Below are 18,463 nucleotides of genomic sequence, written 5' to 3'. Positions count from 1 at the left end.
TACTGAATTGTCATCGTTGTTCAGTCACTTAGTCGTGTCCAACTCTTTGTGACCCAAAGGGCTGCAGCATGCTGGTCTTCCCTGTCCTTCACCATCTCCCAGAGCTTGATCAAACTCATGTCCATTGAGCTGGGGAGGCCATCCAACCGTCTCATCCTCTGTTGCCTTCTCCTCCTCCTGTCCTCAGTCTTTCACAGCATCAGGGTCTTTTCTAATTTCAAAAGAAATGAGTCACAGGTATGAAATGTACATTGTGGGGATATGTCAAGAATTATAATTTGAATATCTTTGTAAGGTGGCAAATGGCAGCTAGACTTATAATTTTGAAATGTACAGAAGTACTGAATTACTATGGTGTGTACCAGAAGCTCACACAGAGTTGTAGGTCAGCTATCCTGCAAAAACAAACTCATGGAAAAGAGCTCAGATTTGTGGTTACCAGAGGCAGTGGGTAAAGGAGAGGAAGTGGATAAAAGCAGTCAAAAGATACAAACTTCCAGTTACAAGATAAGTACTTGAGATATGATATACAACATGATAAATAAAATTAACACTTCTATACATTATATATAAAAATTGTTTAAAGAGTACATTCTGAGTACTGATCACAAGAATCTTTTTCTATTTCTTTAATTTTGTATCTGTATATATGAATGTTCGCTAAACAACTATTATGCTGATCATTTCATGATGTATGTAAGTCAAGTCATTATTTTGAACATCTTAAACTTACATAGTGCTGTATGTGAACTATATCTCAACAAAACTGGAAGAAAAAAGAGAGTATATACTAGAAAGTCTAAAGTAAAAAACAAAAACGACAAATACCACTTTATGCCTACAAGAATGGTCAAAAAGAGAATTCATCAATGTGAGGCAAGCGCAAGACGCTGGGCGTCGTCTTTAAAAGAAGTCCTTTGAATAACTGGAAGAATATGTGGTAGGCCTGGATATGTTACAGAGGTTTCAGTTCTCTCCAGATTAATACAGTTCTGGTCAAAATACAATTGTGATCACCTATAAAATTAACAAAATAATAGCTAAGGCAGTTTTGAAAAAGCGGAAGAGGAATGGAGTGAAGGATCACTGCTGCACGAGACATGAAGTGGACTGTCATACAGTGGCAGCTAACACGTCATAAATCAACTATATTCCATTAAAAAAGTAATTAAAAAAATAAACCATCGATTGCAATAGTGGCTTCGACACCACAAGATGAGGGGATTACTGTGGAACGGCGGGAAAGCAAGCCTAACGTTCGTAAAAGCTCGACTGGTGATAAAGATAACATTGAAATCTTCATATTGGAATGGAAGACCAGCCAACTGGAAACAGAAGTTAAGCAATTTCTCGTATTTGTATCTTAAGGTAAATTCCAAATCTATTGAAAACTTTAAGTGACAAAACAAACAAAAAGACTATTAAGAAAATGCAAGAAGTGTCTGTAAACATACCTATAACCCTACAATGGGTCACACCTTTCTGGGCAGAGCCTTATTTTCTTCCTGTGCTGTGCTGGGTCATGTCCAGCTCTTTGCAACCCCGTGACCTGAATGCATAATAATAAAAATTTTCATGACAGAAGATAACCTAACTGAACAAAATTATCCACATTGTATAAAGAGTGCAACAGGCTACTTAGATAATGACGATGGGACCGCTGCAGAGGTTAAGAAAAGGGACATACTCAAGTCGAGAAAAAGAATAAAATATTTAGTTTTAATGTTTTACATAGTTTTTATCTCAGAGAATATACTCATTTCTAAGTAATCTTGGATGTGGGGAAAGTTTTATTTATAAGGATGTTTACTTCCTCATCCTTTACCAGTGGAAAATGTTAAATGCAGTTGCAGTGTCCTACAGCAGGGATTAGGATTTCTATGGCTGCCTTAACAATGACCACAAAACTGAGTGACTTAAAATAATGGAAATGTATGGTCTGAAATCAAGGTGTTTGCGGGGCTCCCTCTGACAGCCCTAGGGCAGATCCTTCTTTATCTCTTCCAGCGTCTGGAAGCCCTAGGCTTGTAGCCATGCCTCTCAAATCTCTGTCTCCCTCATCACATACCCTTCTTTATGTGGCTGCGCTTGGTCTTACAAAGACATCAGTCATTGAACTTGCACCCCCTTCCCCGCAATCCAGCATGACCTCATCTTAACTACATAATTAACAGCCCTGTTTACAAATAAGGTCATATTCTGAAGTTCCATGTGAGTGTGAATTTTGGGGGGAAAAGTATTCAACCCAGTATAGATGATATAGAATATATGAAGATACAGACAAAGGTTTACAAAATAGCATTGATTAAAAAGGTGATAAATGCATCATATACATCCATCTAGAAAAACCTGAAAGGGTATTCAGTAAGCATTACCAGTGGCTGTGAATCAGGGAAAGCTCGAATGGTTTTAGTTATGCTAATGAATTTCTGTGTTTTCTAAATTTCTTGCAAGGAATATGTATTTCTTTGATAAGGAAATATAATGAACCTTTCTAGTCTAGGTTTTCAAAATACAGGTTTAAGAATGACTTCATGTTCTTGATTGCCACAGCCTTTGTCTAATGAGGTAAAAATATCTTAGAGTTTACAGAGTTCAAAGTACATTTTAAAATGTCATTTAAAACAAAGAATATTTCAAAGTTGAATAGTTCCCTATTATACACAAATTTTTGTTTTTCCAAATTATAGATAAGTTGAGATTTGTGGGTTTAAAATGCTCATTTTAAGTGTATACTGTCCATTGTATTATTGGAATTTCCCTGACTTTATGACAGTTCGATTTTTCACTCTACCCAGACAGAGATGTTCTAGGTAGCACTGGTGAGAGACTTGGAATGAACAATTGCTGTGTTGCTTTTGCTGTTTTCCTAGGCAAGGAATCATTCCTTCAGGTCTCACAGAAAATGAATTATGGAGAGCAAAGTACATCTATGATTCAGCGTTTCATCCTGACACTGGTGAAAAGATGATTTTAATCGGAAGAATGTCAGCTCAAGTCCCAATGAACATGACCATCACCGGCTGCATGATGACATTTTATAGGTGAGTTCCGGCAGTGTCACAACACTTTGTTTTATATTCCAGGAGCTTAAAGCACATTTTTGTACTTGAATGGTTGTATTGAAATAAATGTCATTTCATGTGGAGTTTCATTTTGTATAAAAGTTACAATCCTGGGAGGTTGTTTTACCTTTTCCTTCTGTTGAATAGAACTCTCCTTGTTGCCCAAAAAGAGGTTGAATTTCTCCCTAAATCTTAGACTCAAAAGAAAATGAGAAAGAACGTTTAGAAAGCCTCTAAGCAGAGTCTCTTTGTAATCGATTCGTATAATATAGGTATAAGTATGTATGTAGGTGTAAACACCTAGGCTTATATGTGGAATGAGGGGGGATGAGAAATACTTAGCCTGCAGATAGCTTCTTTCTGTAAGAGAAGGGACCTGACGTTAATCACAGCAATTGAGTGCCTGCTCTTTGCTGGGCTCCCTTACAAGTTTAAGACAAGATTTAACTCCATCTTCACCTTAACCCAGCGATCCCATCCTCCAGGATCTAATGCCTGATGATCTGAGGTGGAATTAATGTAATAATAATAGAAACAACGTGTGCAATAAATGTAATGAGCCTGAATCATCCCAAAACCATCCCCCACTGCAGTCCGTAGAAAAATTGCCTTCCATGAAACCGTCCCTGGTACCATAAAGGTTAAGGACCACTGCCCTAGCCCTCTTAAGCTTGTTGCTATCCATAGTTCATGAATGAGCAAACTGAGAATCAGAGAGGATAAAACCCTGCCCAGCTCCACTGGTCCTCAGCCTCTGAAGCAGAGCATCCAGTCCTGGGCCCAGCGCTCTCCCTGCTCCAGTCCGTCTCCCGTCTGGTTCCCGGCGCTCACGTCGTCAGAAGGCTAGATCCCAGGCGGCGGTGGGTGTGTGACGGATCTCTCTATTTCAGGACCACTCCAGCAGTGCTTTTCTGGCAGTGGATCAACCAGTCCTTCAATGCCGTGGTCAACTACACCAACAGAAGTGGAGATGCTCCCCTCACTGTCAAGTAAGACTGGAAGCGTTAACCAGCCTCTGCATTCCTCTGGTGTTCATTTGATCCAGTGGTGATGCCCTCCTGGTGAAAAAGTATATTTGTACAGATCGTTTATATGGTTCGGAATCTTAGGGAGCCTGTATCTCAGTAGTGTGTCTTTTCCTCCCTTTCTGCCTAAACACCAGTTTCCACAGCCTGCCTTCTCAGACATCATCTGTGCTGTTAGTGACGCTGGTAGGAAGGCAGGGCTCCCGCACCGGGAGCACATCCCCTTCACCCCCACGGATCACACAGCAGGCAGCTCGGGGCAGGCCTTGTGGGTTACACAGATAGCAGCATCAGCAGTGGGGGTCTCTGCAGAAATGCAGGGGATTTTATATCTGATTTGTCTTTAAAATAGGATGTCTCTGGAGCCTGAAAGAAAGTGAATGGATTTAAAATTTTGCCTCCTGTGAAAAAATGTTCAGGCAAGCTAAAGTGATTAGTTAACCAAAACTTTGAGCCTAACTGATATAACACTTCAAAGAATTTTTGGTTTTGTTTTAACTCTTAAATTGAGTTTGATCATCTGTATTCTTCTATTATCATCCTAGGGAACAAAGAATACTGAAATCTGCAACCCAGCAGTGCTGATCACACCTTCATTTCATCCAATTCTTGAATAAAAATTTATTTAAAAATAATAGAGAACTGCTTGGGCTTACTTGTATTTTGAGGATAAGATTTTTAGTATTTTTATACAGTAAGATGTCATTTTAAGAATGGCTGCACTGCATTTTTACTTTCAGTATATATAGCGATATTTTGAGAAGTATTTTTTATATAAGTCCATATGCTACAAACATTTAAGTTAATATGAATTTCCCCACATCTGTAGCTTCCTGCCCAGTCACAGCTTCCTTTCTTCCCCTCCCCGAGACATACATATTCTCCATGTCTACTTGTTTGGCGTGGTATTTAGGTTATATGTGAAGAATGCCATTTTTATATGGGTCTGCTTCCTTTTTGTATGAGTAGCTCTGCTGGCAGAGCTGAATATATCATTGATGAATCTTTTTTTAAATTTATTTTATTGAAGTATGGTTGATTTACAGTGTTTTAGTTTCTACTATGCAACAAAGTGATTCAGTTAAAATGCACACTCTTTTTCACATTCGCTTCCACTGTAGTCTGTCACAGGGTGTCGACTGGAGTTCCCTGTGCTGTTCAGGAGGACATTGCTGTTTATCCATTCTATATACAACGGCTTGCATCCGCTAAACCCAGCCCCCCACTGTGTTGCTCCCTCCCCTCTTCCGGCCTGGCAGCCACGAGGCTCTTCTCCTGAGCGTGTTCCTGTCTCTTCAATGAGTTCATTTGTGTTATATTTTATGGAATCTCTATTCTTAATCTTCTTCATTTCTTCCCAAAATGTCAGACTTGAGTTTTCTGACATACACTCATTGTTTTTGTACTATTTTCCTTCTTTTCAGTGAACTGGGAACAGCTTACGTTTCTGCAACAACAGGTGCTGTAGCAACAGCTCTAGGACTCAACGCATTAACCAAGGTATTCAGATTATTGTCTCCGTAGTAAAGCGTCTTAATTTGTTCTCACCTACCTGGCTCGAAGTCTCTCTGTTATTTCTCAAAATAGTTCAAGTCTGATGAATACTGTAGTCATCATCTTCAACTGTATTTTGTTTTTTTAAAAAGATTATATCATCACTAATAACATTTGCCAAGACACTTGTTTGTACCTGACACTGCGTATTAAGTGCTAAATGCTTCCCTACCACCCACACGGCCCACCAAGGCTGGGCGCTGGGCAGGGTGCCTTGGGGCACACCTCTGAAGAGTGGAGGAGTCAGCATCTAAACCCAAGACTTTGGGACTTCAAAACCCCTGCTCCATCATCCACATGCAGCCATCAAAATACGGATGTCCACCTGGTCCTAGGATGCCCAGGCTGGCAATATAAAAATAACCTCTAGGAAACAAGTTTTGAGCACACTTTTGGCCTGCGTTTCTATACAAGTAGGACTCTGTGTTGGTAGTGGTTTTTGAGAAGAAATAAGTATTTGCATTCAGTACTGTAGAAAAAATAAGATCTTGCTTTTGGAATTATCTTTTCTGCAGCATGTCTCTCCGCTCATAGGACGTTTTGTTCCCTTCGCTGCGGTAGCTGCGGCTAATTGCATTAATATTCCGTTAATGAGACAAAGGTAAGGTTAACATGCCCTCCTAGAGAGGACTTTTGCTTGACAGTAGGATCTCTTCTAATAAATTGCTTTGTTGAAACTTTAACAACTTTTGTTTTAATATTTGCAGATGAAATTATGTGAGATTTGCTTTCATGTAATCTGGTAACAGGGGTGAGGATGGGTCCATTGATGAAACAGGGTCAGCTCTGAGTTGCTGATTATTAAAGTGGACTGATGAGCATATGGGATTTGGACTAGTCTTTCTACTTCTGTATGATACAGAGTTTAAAAAAATAGATCTCAGACTTATGTCTGTGCCTGGAAAGCTTATTCTATAAAATAGGTTCTTCCCCCACCCAGATTTTCTTTTAGGGTTTAAGATAAGATTAATCTATATCTTTGGAAGTATTTTTTAGTACTGGCAAAAATTAAAGGAGAAGGAAGAATGAAAAAAAAAAAAGCATTTTGGAATGGATAACGAAAAACAGGGTAACAGAGGAGCGATAAATATAGCATTAGTGACCGTAGTTAAATATTCAGTAGTGCCTGTTCTTGTGGCTGCTTTATCAGTATTGTTAGCTTACTTAATGATGCTGTGAATTGTATCTCTCTATTTTCCTTTTTTTAGAAATTCAGGCAAGGCTTCATTGTTAGGGCATATTCTGGAGAAAAGACATAAAGAGACCAAAAAAGGCAGCTCCCACTTTTGAAGAGCCTGGAGCAAAAGCAGGGGGCTGGGGCAGGCCCCTGCGCACGCAACCTAAGGACTGGGCAAAATGCCTCAGCCGCCATCCTGCTGGACGCCTGGACACACCCCTGCCCTCACCACTATAAGGAACAAGCTGGCCCCCAACCGAGGGAGCAAGCAAGCCCCCAGCCAGCCAGCAAGCTAGAAAAGGAAGCTGTTACTTGTTTTCGCTCTCCACTGCTGCAGCAGGAGCCCCAGTTAAGCCTTACCTGAATTTCTTTAAGTTACCTGTTCATCCTTTGAGTTCTATTGTTATTCAAAATGCTACCTTTTTCTTATTTTTTTACAAAGTTTGCTAGTGTTGTTTCCTTTTTGTGTCTATCCCACAAGGATTAAGCTTGTTCATGGCATTTAAAAATAAGGCTTATTAGGGCCAAAAATGACCCTGGAGTGCATTTTTGGATTAAGTAGGGACTTGATCTTTCACAGCGTAAGTACTGTTTCCAGCTGTTCCATGAACCGTCTGTGTATGAACTTTGCATGTGTCTTGCTCTCCAGGGAACTCAAAGTTGGCATTCCTGTCACAGATGAGAACGGGAACCGCCTGGGCGAGTCGGCAAACGCTGCCAAACAAGCCATCACGCAAGTGGTTGTCTCCAGGATCCTGATGGCAGCCCCTGGCATGGGTGAGGAGAACCTTGGCACCTGTTCATGTACTTGGCAGGTCTCGGTTGAACAAGCGTTGGTGTGCCAGTGAGCACCAACCATGAAGGATCCCTCCCTGAGGCGGCCTCTGGTGGTGGAGGCAGAAAACTGACCAAATAAGTCAGATATGTAATCTGTGGGATGGTTATAAGGGCTCAGGGGATACAGAGTGTGGGGATCTTGGAGTAGACGTTTTATCAAACACAAGTCCGTGTGTGCAGTGAGGCCAAACGACAGAGTTTGGAGAAGAGGAAGATCTATTGCAGGGCTGTGCAAGGGCAACGTGGCTCATGCCCCCCCAAAAAACCCCAAAGCATTTAAAAACAAAGCATTCTTAAAGGCCACACGATGGGGAGTGAATGCCGCGGGGTGATTGGCTCATGCACAGTTCTCTGATTGGTTGATGGTAAGGTAACAAGGAGCTTAACAGCACAAGTCCTTGGGCACCGGACAGTCTGGGGCTGTGTGCTCATGATCGTCCTGAGATACTGTTATCTGGGTGCTTCAGAGAGGAGCTGCAGCAGAGGATGTGGGGGACGGGGTCTGTCCCAGGAAGACCCCAGAGGTCCTGCTTGGTGACAGGAGTAGATTGGGCAGATAAGGGGGAGGGTGGTTCCAGGCATGCATCTTCTGGGGCAGATGGAACAGCAAGAGATGGCTGAGGAATGCCTGGTGGCTTGGAAGCATCACAGGGCTGCGTGGGGAGAGAAAAGGGGGCAGGAACAGTAGACAGGGGAGCCAGGTTGACGTGGGCAGAGCGCGGATGGCTCTGCAGGCATTTGGAGCCCTGGCTTTAGTCCAAGGGGTGGGAGGCCATGCAGGGTTTTGAGCAGGGCAGTAGTAATAATAACCCAATTCGGGCTTTAACTGCATGACTCTGGGTGCCATGTTGAGAGTCAGCTGAAGAGGAACCAAGACTGGTGATGGGAGACGGGTCAGGATGGTGGGTGGACCAGGGCAGTTCACAGTACGGGTGATGAGGATCGGAAGAGAAAGAATTGGGTCTTAGTCAATCTTGACAAGAAACTTCTAACAGTTCGTGAATAAGAATAACTTATACTGAGGATTTATTTGTATCAATTGGAAACCATTGGAACACAAACCAAGTTGGGTTAATTCCAACAACTGTGAATAAGATGGCTGCCAGTATGGACTCAGTTTTGTCCGTTAGACTTGGACTCAGCATGATGAAATGCAGAAAATCTCTGTTATAACTTAGTTCCTCTGAGAATCTCTGATCTACTCCTAAAGCTTCTTCAGCTACACTCAGACCAGGACTCTTAAGAAGGTTCTCAGAAACCAGAGGGCCCGAGAGTACGGTACTCTTTAAAGAAAAAAGGAAACAGAAATGAGTATCTTCGATTTCCTTGTCTAAATTGAGTGCAAACAGCCCTTGGCTATTTACTAAGCTCTCAAAGGAAGCACACTTACTTGAGTGCTGTTAGGTTTTCCCAGTGATGTGTTTTTGTTTGAATTCCTTTTGTCACTGAGAACGCTCATCAGCATTCCTCACAAGTAGGAGTGAACAAACAAGTTAAACAAAGAAAACTTTCTTCCTTTCCAGCTACTGGCACTCCAGCTAATTGGTTATCTGATTAAAAAGCAGAGACGTTACTTTGCGGACAAAGGTCCATCTAGTCAAAGCTATGGTTTTTCCAGTAGTCATTTATCGATGTGAGAGTTGGACCATAAAGAAAGCTGAGCACTAAAGAATTGATGCTTTTGAACTGTGATGTGGAAAAGACTCTTGAGAGTCCCTTGGACAGCAAGGAGATCCAACCAGTCCATCCTAAAGGAAATCAGTCCCGAATATTCATTGGAAGAACTGATGCTGAAGCTGAAACTCCAATACTTTGGTCATCTGATGTGAAGAGCTGACTCATTGGAAAAGACTCTGATTCTGGGAAAGATTGAGGGCAGGAGGAGAAGGGGACAATGGAGGATGAGATGGTTGGATGGCATCACTGACTCAATGGACATGAGTTTGAGCAAGCTCCGGGATAGAATGAAGTACAGGGAAGCCTGGCGTGCTGCAGTCCATGGGGTCGTAGAGTTGGACACGACTGAAAGACTGAACTGAACTGAACTGATTAACCACCGTTAAGTGATTTAACAAAGACATCCTCGTGCGACAGCAGTGTGCATGCACTGTAGGGGTGGGTCAACTGAGGAAACCACAGTCATAAAATGCAGGCCGAGAGTCCCCTGAGTCAGGGACCAGCACGTTGTCACTGACCTGTGGGGAGCTGAGGAGGCTGCCCTGGTACGCCTGCTGAGCCCAGGTCTCCAGATTTTATGAGACCAAGCTGGCCACTGCAGCTTCTACCCTGGGTAGGCTTTTGGTTTTGCTCTCTCCCATTTTGAAATACAAGGCTCCTCTTTGGAGTTCAGGCATCCCAACAGCTTTGTTTCCAGTGGCTTGGTTATCTGAAACAGTAGTCCTGGGAGAAGAGACAGTCTTCCTATCCCAGCAACATCTCTAAAGGTGATTGACATATTGGAATAGCTGTGACAGTTTAGTCTGATGGATAGTTGAGTCTGAATCATGAGTAAATGAACTGTGCTCTCTGATGGTTACGTGCATCATTGCAGCTTATCGTCCGGGCTAGTTTGGTACAGTTATCCCATTATATAGATGAGGAAAGCAGAAAACCAAGGCTCAGAGCAGGGAGGTAACATTTTCTGGATCACCCAGCTAACAAGTGGTCTGTGTGACTCAAGGCAGGAATTTTTATACTGTACTCCACAGGGATGGACACCCGGGGAAGCCCGCATTTGTATCATTGGTACAGAAGGGGAAAGTTCCTGATGCTTGCATTGTTGCATATTTAATGTTAAAGTTCTCATCAAAATCATAAAATTTTCTAGTGGGCATAGAGCATTGTGTTATTTTTCAAAACTTTAACAAATAGAAACAGTGGGAGTTTTTTTAATGCTAAGATATTTTAAAGAATATTGCAATGGCTTTTACTCTGCCAGTGTGAAACTAGTCTGCAAGTAATATAAGCCTTTCGTGAAACTGTTGAGAAAAAAAAAGTGAGCTGAAAATAGACATTATCCAAGATTTAAGCGGGTCTATCTTTACTTCCAGCCATCCCTCCATTTATCATGAATACTCTGGAAAAGAAAGCCTTTCTCAAGGTAAGTCCCAGTTCTGTTTATCCTTGTCTCAATCCTTACAATTTGTCTTCAGACTTCAAGCTATACAGACTATTTCCCACCTGGATAGGGAGTAAAGAATTTGAAGGCCAGTGGCAATTGGACACTTGATGAAATATTTTATTTCTAATGAGAAATATTTGAAAAAGCTCTCATAAATCTTTCATTTGTTGAATGCTGCCCACTCCTCTTGAGCGGCCATAACCCAAGTACAGGCTTATCTTAGTTATCAGTCAGATCCCTAGCTAAGTAATAATGAAGGGAGGGTATGAATTTGGAATGATTTGTTTGTAAGTCTGTGTACATACTATCTGAAAGGAAAGAATAATTGGGAGTAGCAGCTTCACAGAATACTGAATTAGTGCCTAGATGGATTTTTCTGTGGTAATCATCTCTAGTAATCCATCAGTCTATCAGCCGCCTCCCCTCAGGGTCTGAAGATATTCCAGGATGAAACTGTAACTGAGAAACCTCTGTGCATTGTCTGCATTCTTGTGGTTTCCAGGATTCAAATGAAGTTGTATTTATGCTTCACCTTAGCTTTCCAGTTTCCTGTAACAGGTAGGGAAGAGACGGATGGGGTAGCTCCTCTGGTTCCTGCTGTGCTTGGAATCTGACACCGTTGCTTCTTCGGGAGGAAGGGCTCCAGCTCCTGGCTGGGGGAGCAGGCGTGTTGTAAACACTGCAGCTGTCTCAGGGTGAACCGTCACAGTGAGGGAACACTACCAGACTTTGAAAGAAGGACATGATTCATAGGCCTGACGCTTTCTGAATGATTTCTGTGATTAGGAAAATTCTAAATGTCCGACAGGTCAATGTTCATTAACGTCTATTCACCCTATGGGCTCCAGAGGGGAAAATTAAGGCCAACACCAAATACTTTCAATACAATTACATTCTCAGACGATAAGCCAAGAAAGTATGCTTTGAAAAGTCAATAGTATTGAATGCCTCATTTGACTGGCATGTTGGATGTACCAACCCCGTGTGAGAGTCAGAAAGAGGGCCCTCTCCTCGGCAGCCCGCTCATTCTCTCCTGGGAGCTTCGGGTACGTGAGCAAATTATATTCTCGGAGCTTCTTCCTCTAGCAGTCTCGCACGTCGATGTGAATAGTGGGATGGCGTGTTGCAGTGTCTCTGTAGTGATCGAGCTGTTCTCCTCCGAGCATCCCGGGAGGTCCACAGACCCCTGGACCACCCCCAGGAGGCAGCATTCTCACATGCCTGCTGAGTCTCTATCCATCTGGTGGATTTCTACAGTCTTAAGTATAAGATTAAACAAAAATATAAAACAGTTTCATTGATTTAACCAGTAAAGCTATTAGTGAAGACCAAAATGTAAAGGTGACCTCATTTGACATCTTACCTACTTTGATAAGCTCTTACTTGAGGATTCATGAAAAGGCTTTGCTGAAGTCTCTTTCCTCTGCAGAATTTAGAAACGATGAATTCTTTAAAGCTGCTCAGGGATTAGTGTGTGTGCTGGAACAGGGACTAGATCTTGAAGCTACCATATTATGTAAACAGATGAACTCTTTAAAGCTGCCAAGGAATTGGTGTATGTACTAGAACGCTGACTAGATCTGGAAACTACTAAATTATGTAAACATCTAAAACTCACCAACTTTGATGTCTCATTTATTTTCGGATAATCTAAATAAAAAAAAAAAATTGATGTTCCTTTCTCTATCTATCCCTGCTTTCCTTATGGGAAGTGGTTTAGGCTCTGAAGGAGAGAACCTGTCAAATGAACTTAGAGAGGGGCCATCAGCCTTATCCTCCGGGATGCTGGGAGGAAGTGGAACATCCAGTGGCTCCTTGACTTTACAAATATGGAATTGATACACTGTGTTCTTCACTGCTAGCTCTTGATCTGATAAGACATTAGGATTATAGTCCTTCTGCAAGGCCATACGTTGACCCAGGCAACCTTTGGATTTTCCTGATTATTAATTTCTTAAGGTATTGGCATGCCAACTTCAGGGGCAACAGAGAATAAAAAAATAATAATAATAAATCCAACCTCCCCCTCCTGCCGACTTTAAGCAAAATCAGACTTTTAAAGCAAGATCAGATTTCCGAGTGGATACAAGGCTTGGAGACAGTCACCTCATCCTGTTGTCTGACATAAAAGTAAACTTCTGCAGGAAAGGAATACTAAGTGTGAGTCATTCCACCAATAGTATATGATTGTCGTGAATCAGCACCTGTGAATGCAGTGGGGAGACCACCTTCAGTGGCAGTATCCCCACCATCAAAGCTTTCCCAGTCCTTTCTCTCGGCCTCCCCAACACCACCCAGCACCCAGTTAGCAGAGGGGTGTCAGCAGCCCAACTCCGCAGTGAGGCTCCGAATCTGGCCATCTGCCACTGCTGCTGGGACATTACTCCCTGGGCGTCTCATTCCTGGCTGTGGGTATTGAGCACACGTGGGTGCTAATGTGGGCCTGGGATTCCAGAAATTCTCTGAGAGAGTCTGCATGCAGACCTACGTTCATGCTGAAGTTAGGTCACCAGAGAAAGCAGTGATGTGAACTTGGCCTTTTCTTCTGCTAACTGTCATGGCCTTGAACTCCTGGGGTCTCGGTGTCATTGGGAAAGTTGCTGCCGTTACTCTAATATCTCAGCAACAGACACTGGCCAGGAGACAGAGTTGGGCATATTGCATCATTTTCCTGCTGGGACAGACAGAAACTGCTTCAGATACAGCCTGGTGTTTTCTTCCATGAAGCAACCAGCAAATTGTTGCTGGTTAACCAGTTAGCCACTACTCCCACATGGCCCTAGGGTTTTTCACACGAAAAATGAATAACTATTGTGTTTTCGTCCCTTGTCCTTCCTCTCTGGTTTGTGGTTTTCGGCTTTGCTTGGAACTGCACCCTTCAACAATAATTTGGAGGTGTGCCACCTTGCTTCCCCTCTGCCTGCCCCACTTCCCCCCTGAAGGGCCTCACACAGGGCCGGAGGAGGCTGCTGGCATCAGAAGCCAGGTGGCAGGGCGGGGAGGCGGTCAGAGCAGCTCATGGATCCGTCCAAGGGCCTCACTAGCTGTCAAGGGTCTGGCTGCTGCTAAACTGATTCAGACCTCCTTGGAGGATGATGTTTTGAAAAAGCTATGGTTAAATGTTGAGCTCCTCAGACGTACATCCCACCCCTACATTCAGGGTTGTTGTTACATCAGAATATTGCATTTTTGCCCACGTGGCAAGGACTGTAGGACTTCACCGATAGTATGGCCATTGTGAAAGCGGAGGTGGAGGCAGCTTATATTTGTATCCATACATTTCCATCTGCAAAGCACGTTCACACACTATTTTGAAAGGGAGGCTTTTCTGAGCCCTGTTTACAAAGGCCCAGAGATCATTTCTTCAGCTGTGCATCAGGTCTGTGTGGGCGGCCACGTCTGCCTGGGTCGGTCGGCCCTCTGTTCCCACAGCTCCAGCAGCCAGATGTGCCTCCCTGCAAGGATGTGCTTCTCGGGGCTTTCACCTTGGATGTGACCAAACTCCTCTGCAAACATGAAAGGAATTGAATGTTCTTGGCTTTTTTAACCCGTGAGCTTGGGGAGCATTTGGCATGACTCATCCTTCCCCCCACGCCCTGTCTTTTTCCAAACGGAGTGCTAGCAAAAAGCATCAGCTGTGGGCAGGTGACTCACTGAAATCTTTGCAGTAAACCGGAAGTTCACTGCTTAAAAGCTGGTGCTTCACCCAACAGTGTTCTTGAAGAATCGCTCCTGTGGCCTCTTTACCTGGCTGGCACTTTTCATTGAGAACAAAGTTGACATGAATTGGGTCAGATAAGAGCTCCTCATTCCTGAAGTTCTTGTTCATTTATATTTTCTTTAAGAAAGGTGGACGGCTCTGTCTACTCAGTAGACTTTAAGGATTGTCTGCTGATGGAGTGTGACGACAGCATTTATTTGTTCACTCGTTTGATGCAGCAGCCCTTTGGTGAACGCCTACTGCACGCCAAGCAGTGTGCTGGGTGCCATTATCTTAGAAATAGGGCTTGGGCCGTGCTCTCAGAACCACATGGGGTGGTGGCGGGGAGGGCACAGGACATGGTCCAGTGCATGGTGAGTAAGAGTGTGGGGCATGGTGGGAGCATAGGGGAGTTCTCCCCCAGCTGCCGCAGGTGAGCGGAGACCCCTGAAGATGGCTGGCCGGGGGCACAGGCACTGCAGAAGCACAGAAAGGGCACAGAGGTGGGAGGCCTGTGTATGGTCAGGTTGCCTGGGATGTGGGCCATGTGTAGGGAATTGGTGGCATACACACATACACATATCAACTCCCAGTGGTTCATAGAATCTAAGTGTAAAAGTCTACAATTGTCACACTTCTAGGAGAAAATAGAACATCTTTGAGATCTGGAGTTAAGCAAAGATTTCTTAGACTTAACACCAAAAGCACAGTCCATAAAAGAAAAAAATGGACAAATTGGGCTTCCTCAAAATGTTAAAATTCTATGTTTTGAACACTATAAAGAGAATGAAAAGACAGGGAACAGACTGGAGAAAATTTATGCAAAGTATGTGTCTGATAAAAGACTTGTATCCAAAAGATACACTTATTCAGGAAAACAACTCAGTGTTTTTTTTAAAGGGCGAAAGGTTTGAACAGATATTTCACCAAGTATACATAGAAATCAAATAATATCACATATAAAGATGCTCAGTATCTTTAGTCATTGGGGAAATTCAGTTTAAAAACCACATTAGCTACCTTTAAACACCTATTGGAATGGCTACAATTGACAAGACTGACATAATAAGCGTTGGGCCATAGTAAGGATGTAGCTAGCGGACCTGAAACTCTCATTCCCTACCGGTAGGAATGGAAAAGGAGCCAAAGACTTTGTTGTTCTTGTTGTTCATTCTCTAAGTTACGTCCAACCCTTCGCAGCTCCAGGGATTGCAGCACACCAAGCTTCCCTATCCTTCACTCTCTCCTGGAGCTTGCTCAAACTCATGTCCATTGAGTCAGTGATGCCATCCAAGCATCTCATCCTCTGCCATCCTCTTCTCCTCCTGCTCTCAATCTTTCCCAGCATCAGAGTCTTTTCCAGTGAGTCGGCTCTTCTCATCAGGTGGCCAAATTATTGGAACTTCAGCTTCAGCATCAGTCCAATGAATATTCAAGGGTGATTTCTGATAAGATTGACTGGTTTGATCTCCTTGGAATCCAAGGGACTCTGAAGAGTCTTTGGAGAATAGTTTGGCAGTTTAAGTTAAACATATCCTTACCCTGCAATCCAGCCATTACACTCCTAAGTATTTACCTAGAAGAAATGAAAATGTATGTCCATAAAAGGCAGGTATTTAAAGCAGCTTTATTTGCAATAGCCCCAAACTGGAAACAGTCCAAATGTTCATAAACAGGAAAATGGATTATCAAATTCCATTCACACCATGGAGTACCTAACCCAGCAATAAAAAGCCCCGAACCATGCACATACACAACAGCATGAGTAAATCTCAAAATAATTATACGAAAGAATAGATACTGTATATAAAATCCTAGAAATCATAAACTAGTGTACAATGACAGAAAGTAGATCAGAGGTGGCCAGGGAATGGGTATAGTAGGGTTTAGGAAAGATGGTGGAATGGCCCAGGGCACAAGAAACAAAACAAGGATGATAACGACTAATGTTTAATTACCTTGATTGTGACAATGGCCTCACAGCTGAATACATGTGTCAAAACTTCTGCATGGTGAGTATGTGCAATTTGTATTTCATATACAGTATGAAGTAAAGAGTAAAGATCATTGGAAACAGAAAGAATTTACTCATACTAACTTTTTGAGCTTTTACTTCATTAGATATGTATCTTTTTAAACTTGTGATTACTGTCTGTAATTCATTTAAAATATCCTGTTTCCACAATTCTATGCTATGTCTCTCCCTCAAGTTCTGTGATTATTTAGGGGAAAACCCAAACATCCTCAGCTCACTTTTAAAATCTCAGACCAAGTTCTGTTTGAAGTAGGGGTGAATGAGGCGGGAGGGGGTGCTGGAAAGGAGTTGGGAACGGGGATGACATACAGGTTGAGCTTCATGAGAGAGATCAGAATTGGCCGGAATCCTTGCGGTTACTGAGAACCCTTCCAACAAAACCCTCTGCACGAGCCTCCATCAGCCTTTGGTTTGTGCACACCCATTGTTGAGATTACACACGCCTATTCAAGAGTCCACTTGAGAAGAAGAGGCTGCTCTCATGGGCTCTTGTGGGTCAATCTTCCAGCAAGATGTTATTCAGTTCTTAGCTTGCCTTCCCATCGTCAAGTCTGTGCTCCCAGACTGATGATACATGACTGGGAAAGAAGGAAGACGATTTACCATCTCCTTATGAAAATCATGCAGCATCATTCGGAGCCAGCTGCCCCTGATGCAGTATTTCCTTCTCCTGCCATCCCTTGAGGGGCGGGGCCCATCTACGCGAGCTCTGTGGGCCTGTCTCTGCTTGCTGACATCTCTCCCTTTCTCTCCCTTAACCCCCGGGATGTACCTTTTCGCCAGAGGAGCCTTCTCAGAGACCAGGGTACGCCTCTCACACAAGCCCCCTTGGGATCCTGATCTTTTAATTAACCACTTGTGTTGACTCTGGCTGATTTCATTACAACTAGTTGGCAACTTGGTGGCAGCTCTTTCAGTGGCCTTACTTACATAATCTATATATCTCGTTGCTCTTTATATTGCATATTATGCGCTTATAAAAATTCCCTTTTGAAAGCTAAAAATCTAATAGCACATACCCTCCAAAAGACCAACCAACTCATTCATTTCCATTAACGAAAAAGTGGCAGTCAAGAATTTGTTATGCTAGCAATTATTCTAACCATACTGACAGCAACTAAAACCAAGGCAGGAGAGGTGCAGGGTTGGGGGCAGGAGCAGGGCAGCGATGCCTTTGGGTTTCTGAACATTCCAGGCACAGCGCTAGGTGCTTGATAAATGTTATCTGGCGTATCTTCGTGCACATGTTTTTAGGAACCTGTTGGGATCTACATTCTGCAGAAAAGGAACCAGAGCTTGGGCTGGGTGGACTCTGCCTCCCTTTGCCCACAGTGGGGGTGAACTGGAAGGACAGAGATTTGAATACAGGTTTGTTAGTTTTCTGGCTTTGGAACCACACTCCTCCCCAGCCAGGAGACAAATGATAGTCAAGCGATAACACTTTCTCTAGTTCCCATTTACGAGCAGGCATCTCTCTGATTCTAAGTGCAAGGGAGGAATATGAGAAGCCGCCTGACCCTTGCATGTGCATTGTGGCCAGATCTCCGAGGGCTGCAGGAAGTCAGGACTAACGAGCCGTTGCAGTGGTACCCCCACACCTCGCTAATCGCATCCCAGCTGCATCTTGTAACGTGGCCATGCTCCTTCCAATTAACCAGCAGAGAAAACTGTCTCTGAGAGCCTGTATAAAAAGTATTCAAAATAGTTTATTTCTTTACCCAGAGGTTCCCATGGATGAGTGCACCTGTTCAAGTTGGAATAGTTGGCTTTTGGTGAGTAGAATTACTTCAATGTCATTCTTTCCTTTTTTAAGATTAATATACAGCATATGAAAGTGAGGGCTAATATGGGACATGCATTTTGAAAAATGAGACCATCTCAGAACATCTGGTCCCAGTCATTAGCTAGAAAGAAACTGCCTTTAGAGAAACCTGCAACATTTGGAGCTA

The 18,463-nt window shown here is 43.1% G+C and overlaps 1 protein-coding gene across 2 annotated transcripts in view; it reads left to right on the top strand.

Annotated features, from left to right (window-relative positions):
• The window catches only part of SFXN1 (sideroflexin 1), a 61,726-nt gene that overhangs the window by 38,274 nt on the left and 4,989 nt on the right, over positions 1-18,463 (top strand). Inside the window, exons 3-10 of one of the 2 annotated variants that reach the window (XM_019968055.2) lie at positions 2,874-3,044; positions 3,956-4,054; positions 5,515-5,590; positions 6,160-6,245; positions 7,471-7,598; positions 10,709-10,758; positions 17,298-17,319; positions 18,237-18,286. In XM_019968055.2, coding sequence (XP_019823614.1) covers positions 2,874-3,044; positions 3,956-4,054; positions 5,515-5,590; positions 6,160-6,245; positions 7,471-7,598; positions 10,709-10,758; positions 17,298-17,319; positions 18,237-18,286 — 682 coding nt within the window. The remainder of the gene's footprint in view (positions 1-2,873; positions 3,045-3,955; positions 4,055-5,514; positions 5,591-6,159; positions 6,246-7,470; positions 7,599-10,708; positions 10,759-17,297; positions 17,320-18,236; positions 18,287-18,463) is intronic. The other variant, XM_019968054.2, reaches the window with a different exon arrangement.

The sequence above is a fragment of the Bos indicus genome, chromosome 10 (genome assembly GCF_029378745.1).
Source record: "Bos indicus isolate NIAB-ARS_2022 breed Sahiwal x Tharparkar chromosome 10, NIAB-ARS_B.indTharparkar_mat_pri_1.0, whole genome shotgun sequence".
NCBI lineage: Eukaryota > Metazoa > Chordata > Mammalia > Artiodactyla > Bovidae > Bos > Bos indicus.
Note: the sequence above shows the minus strand (reverse complement) of the source record. Positions and strands in the feature narration are given on the sequence as shown.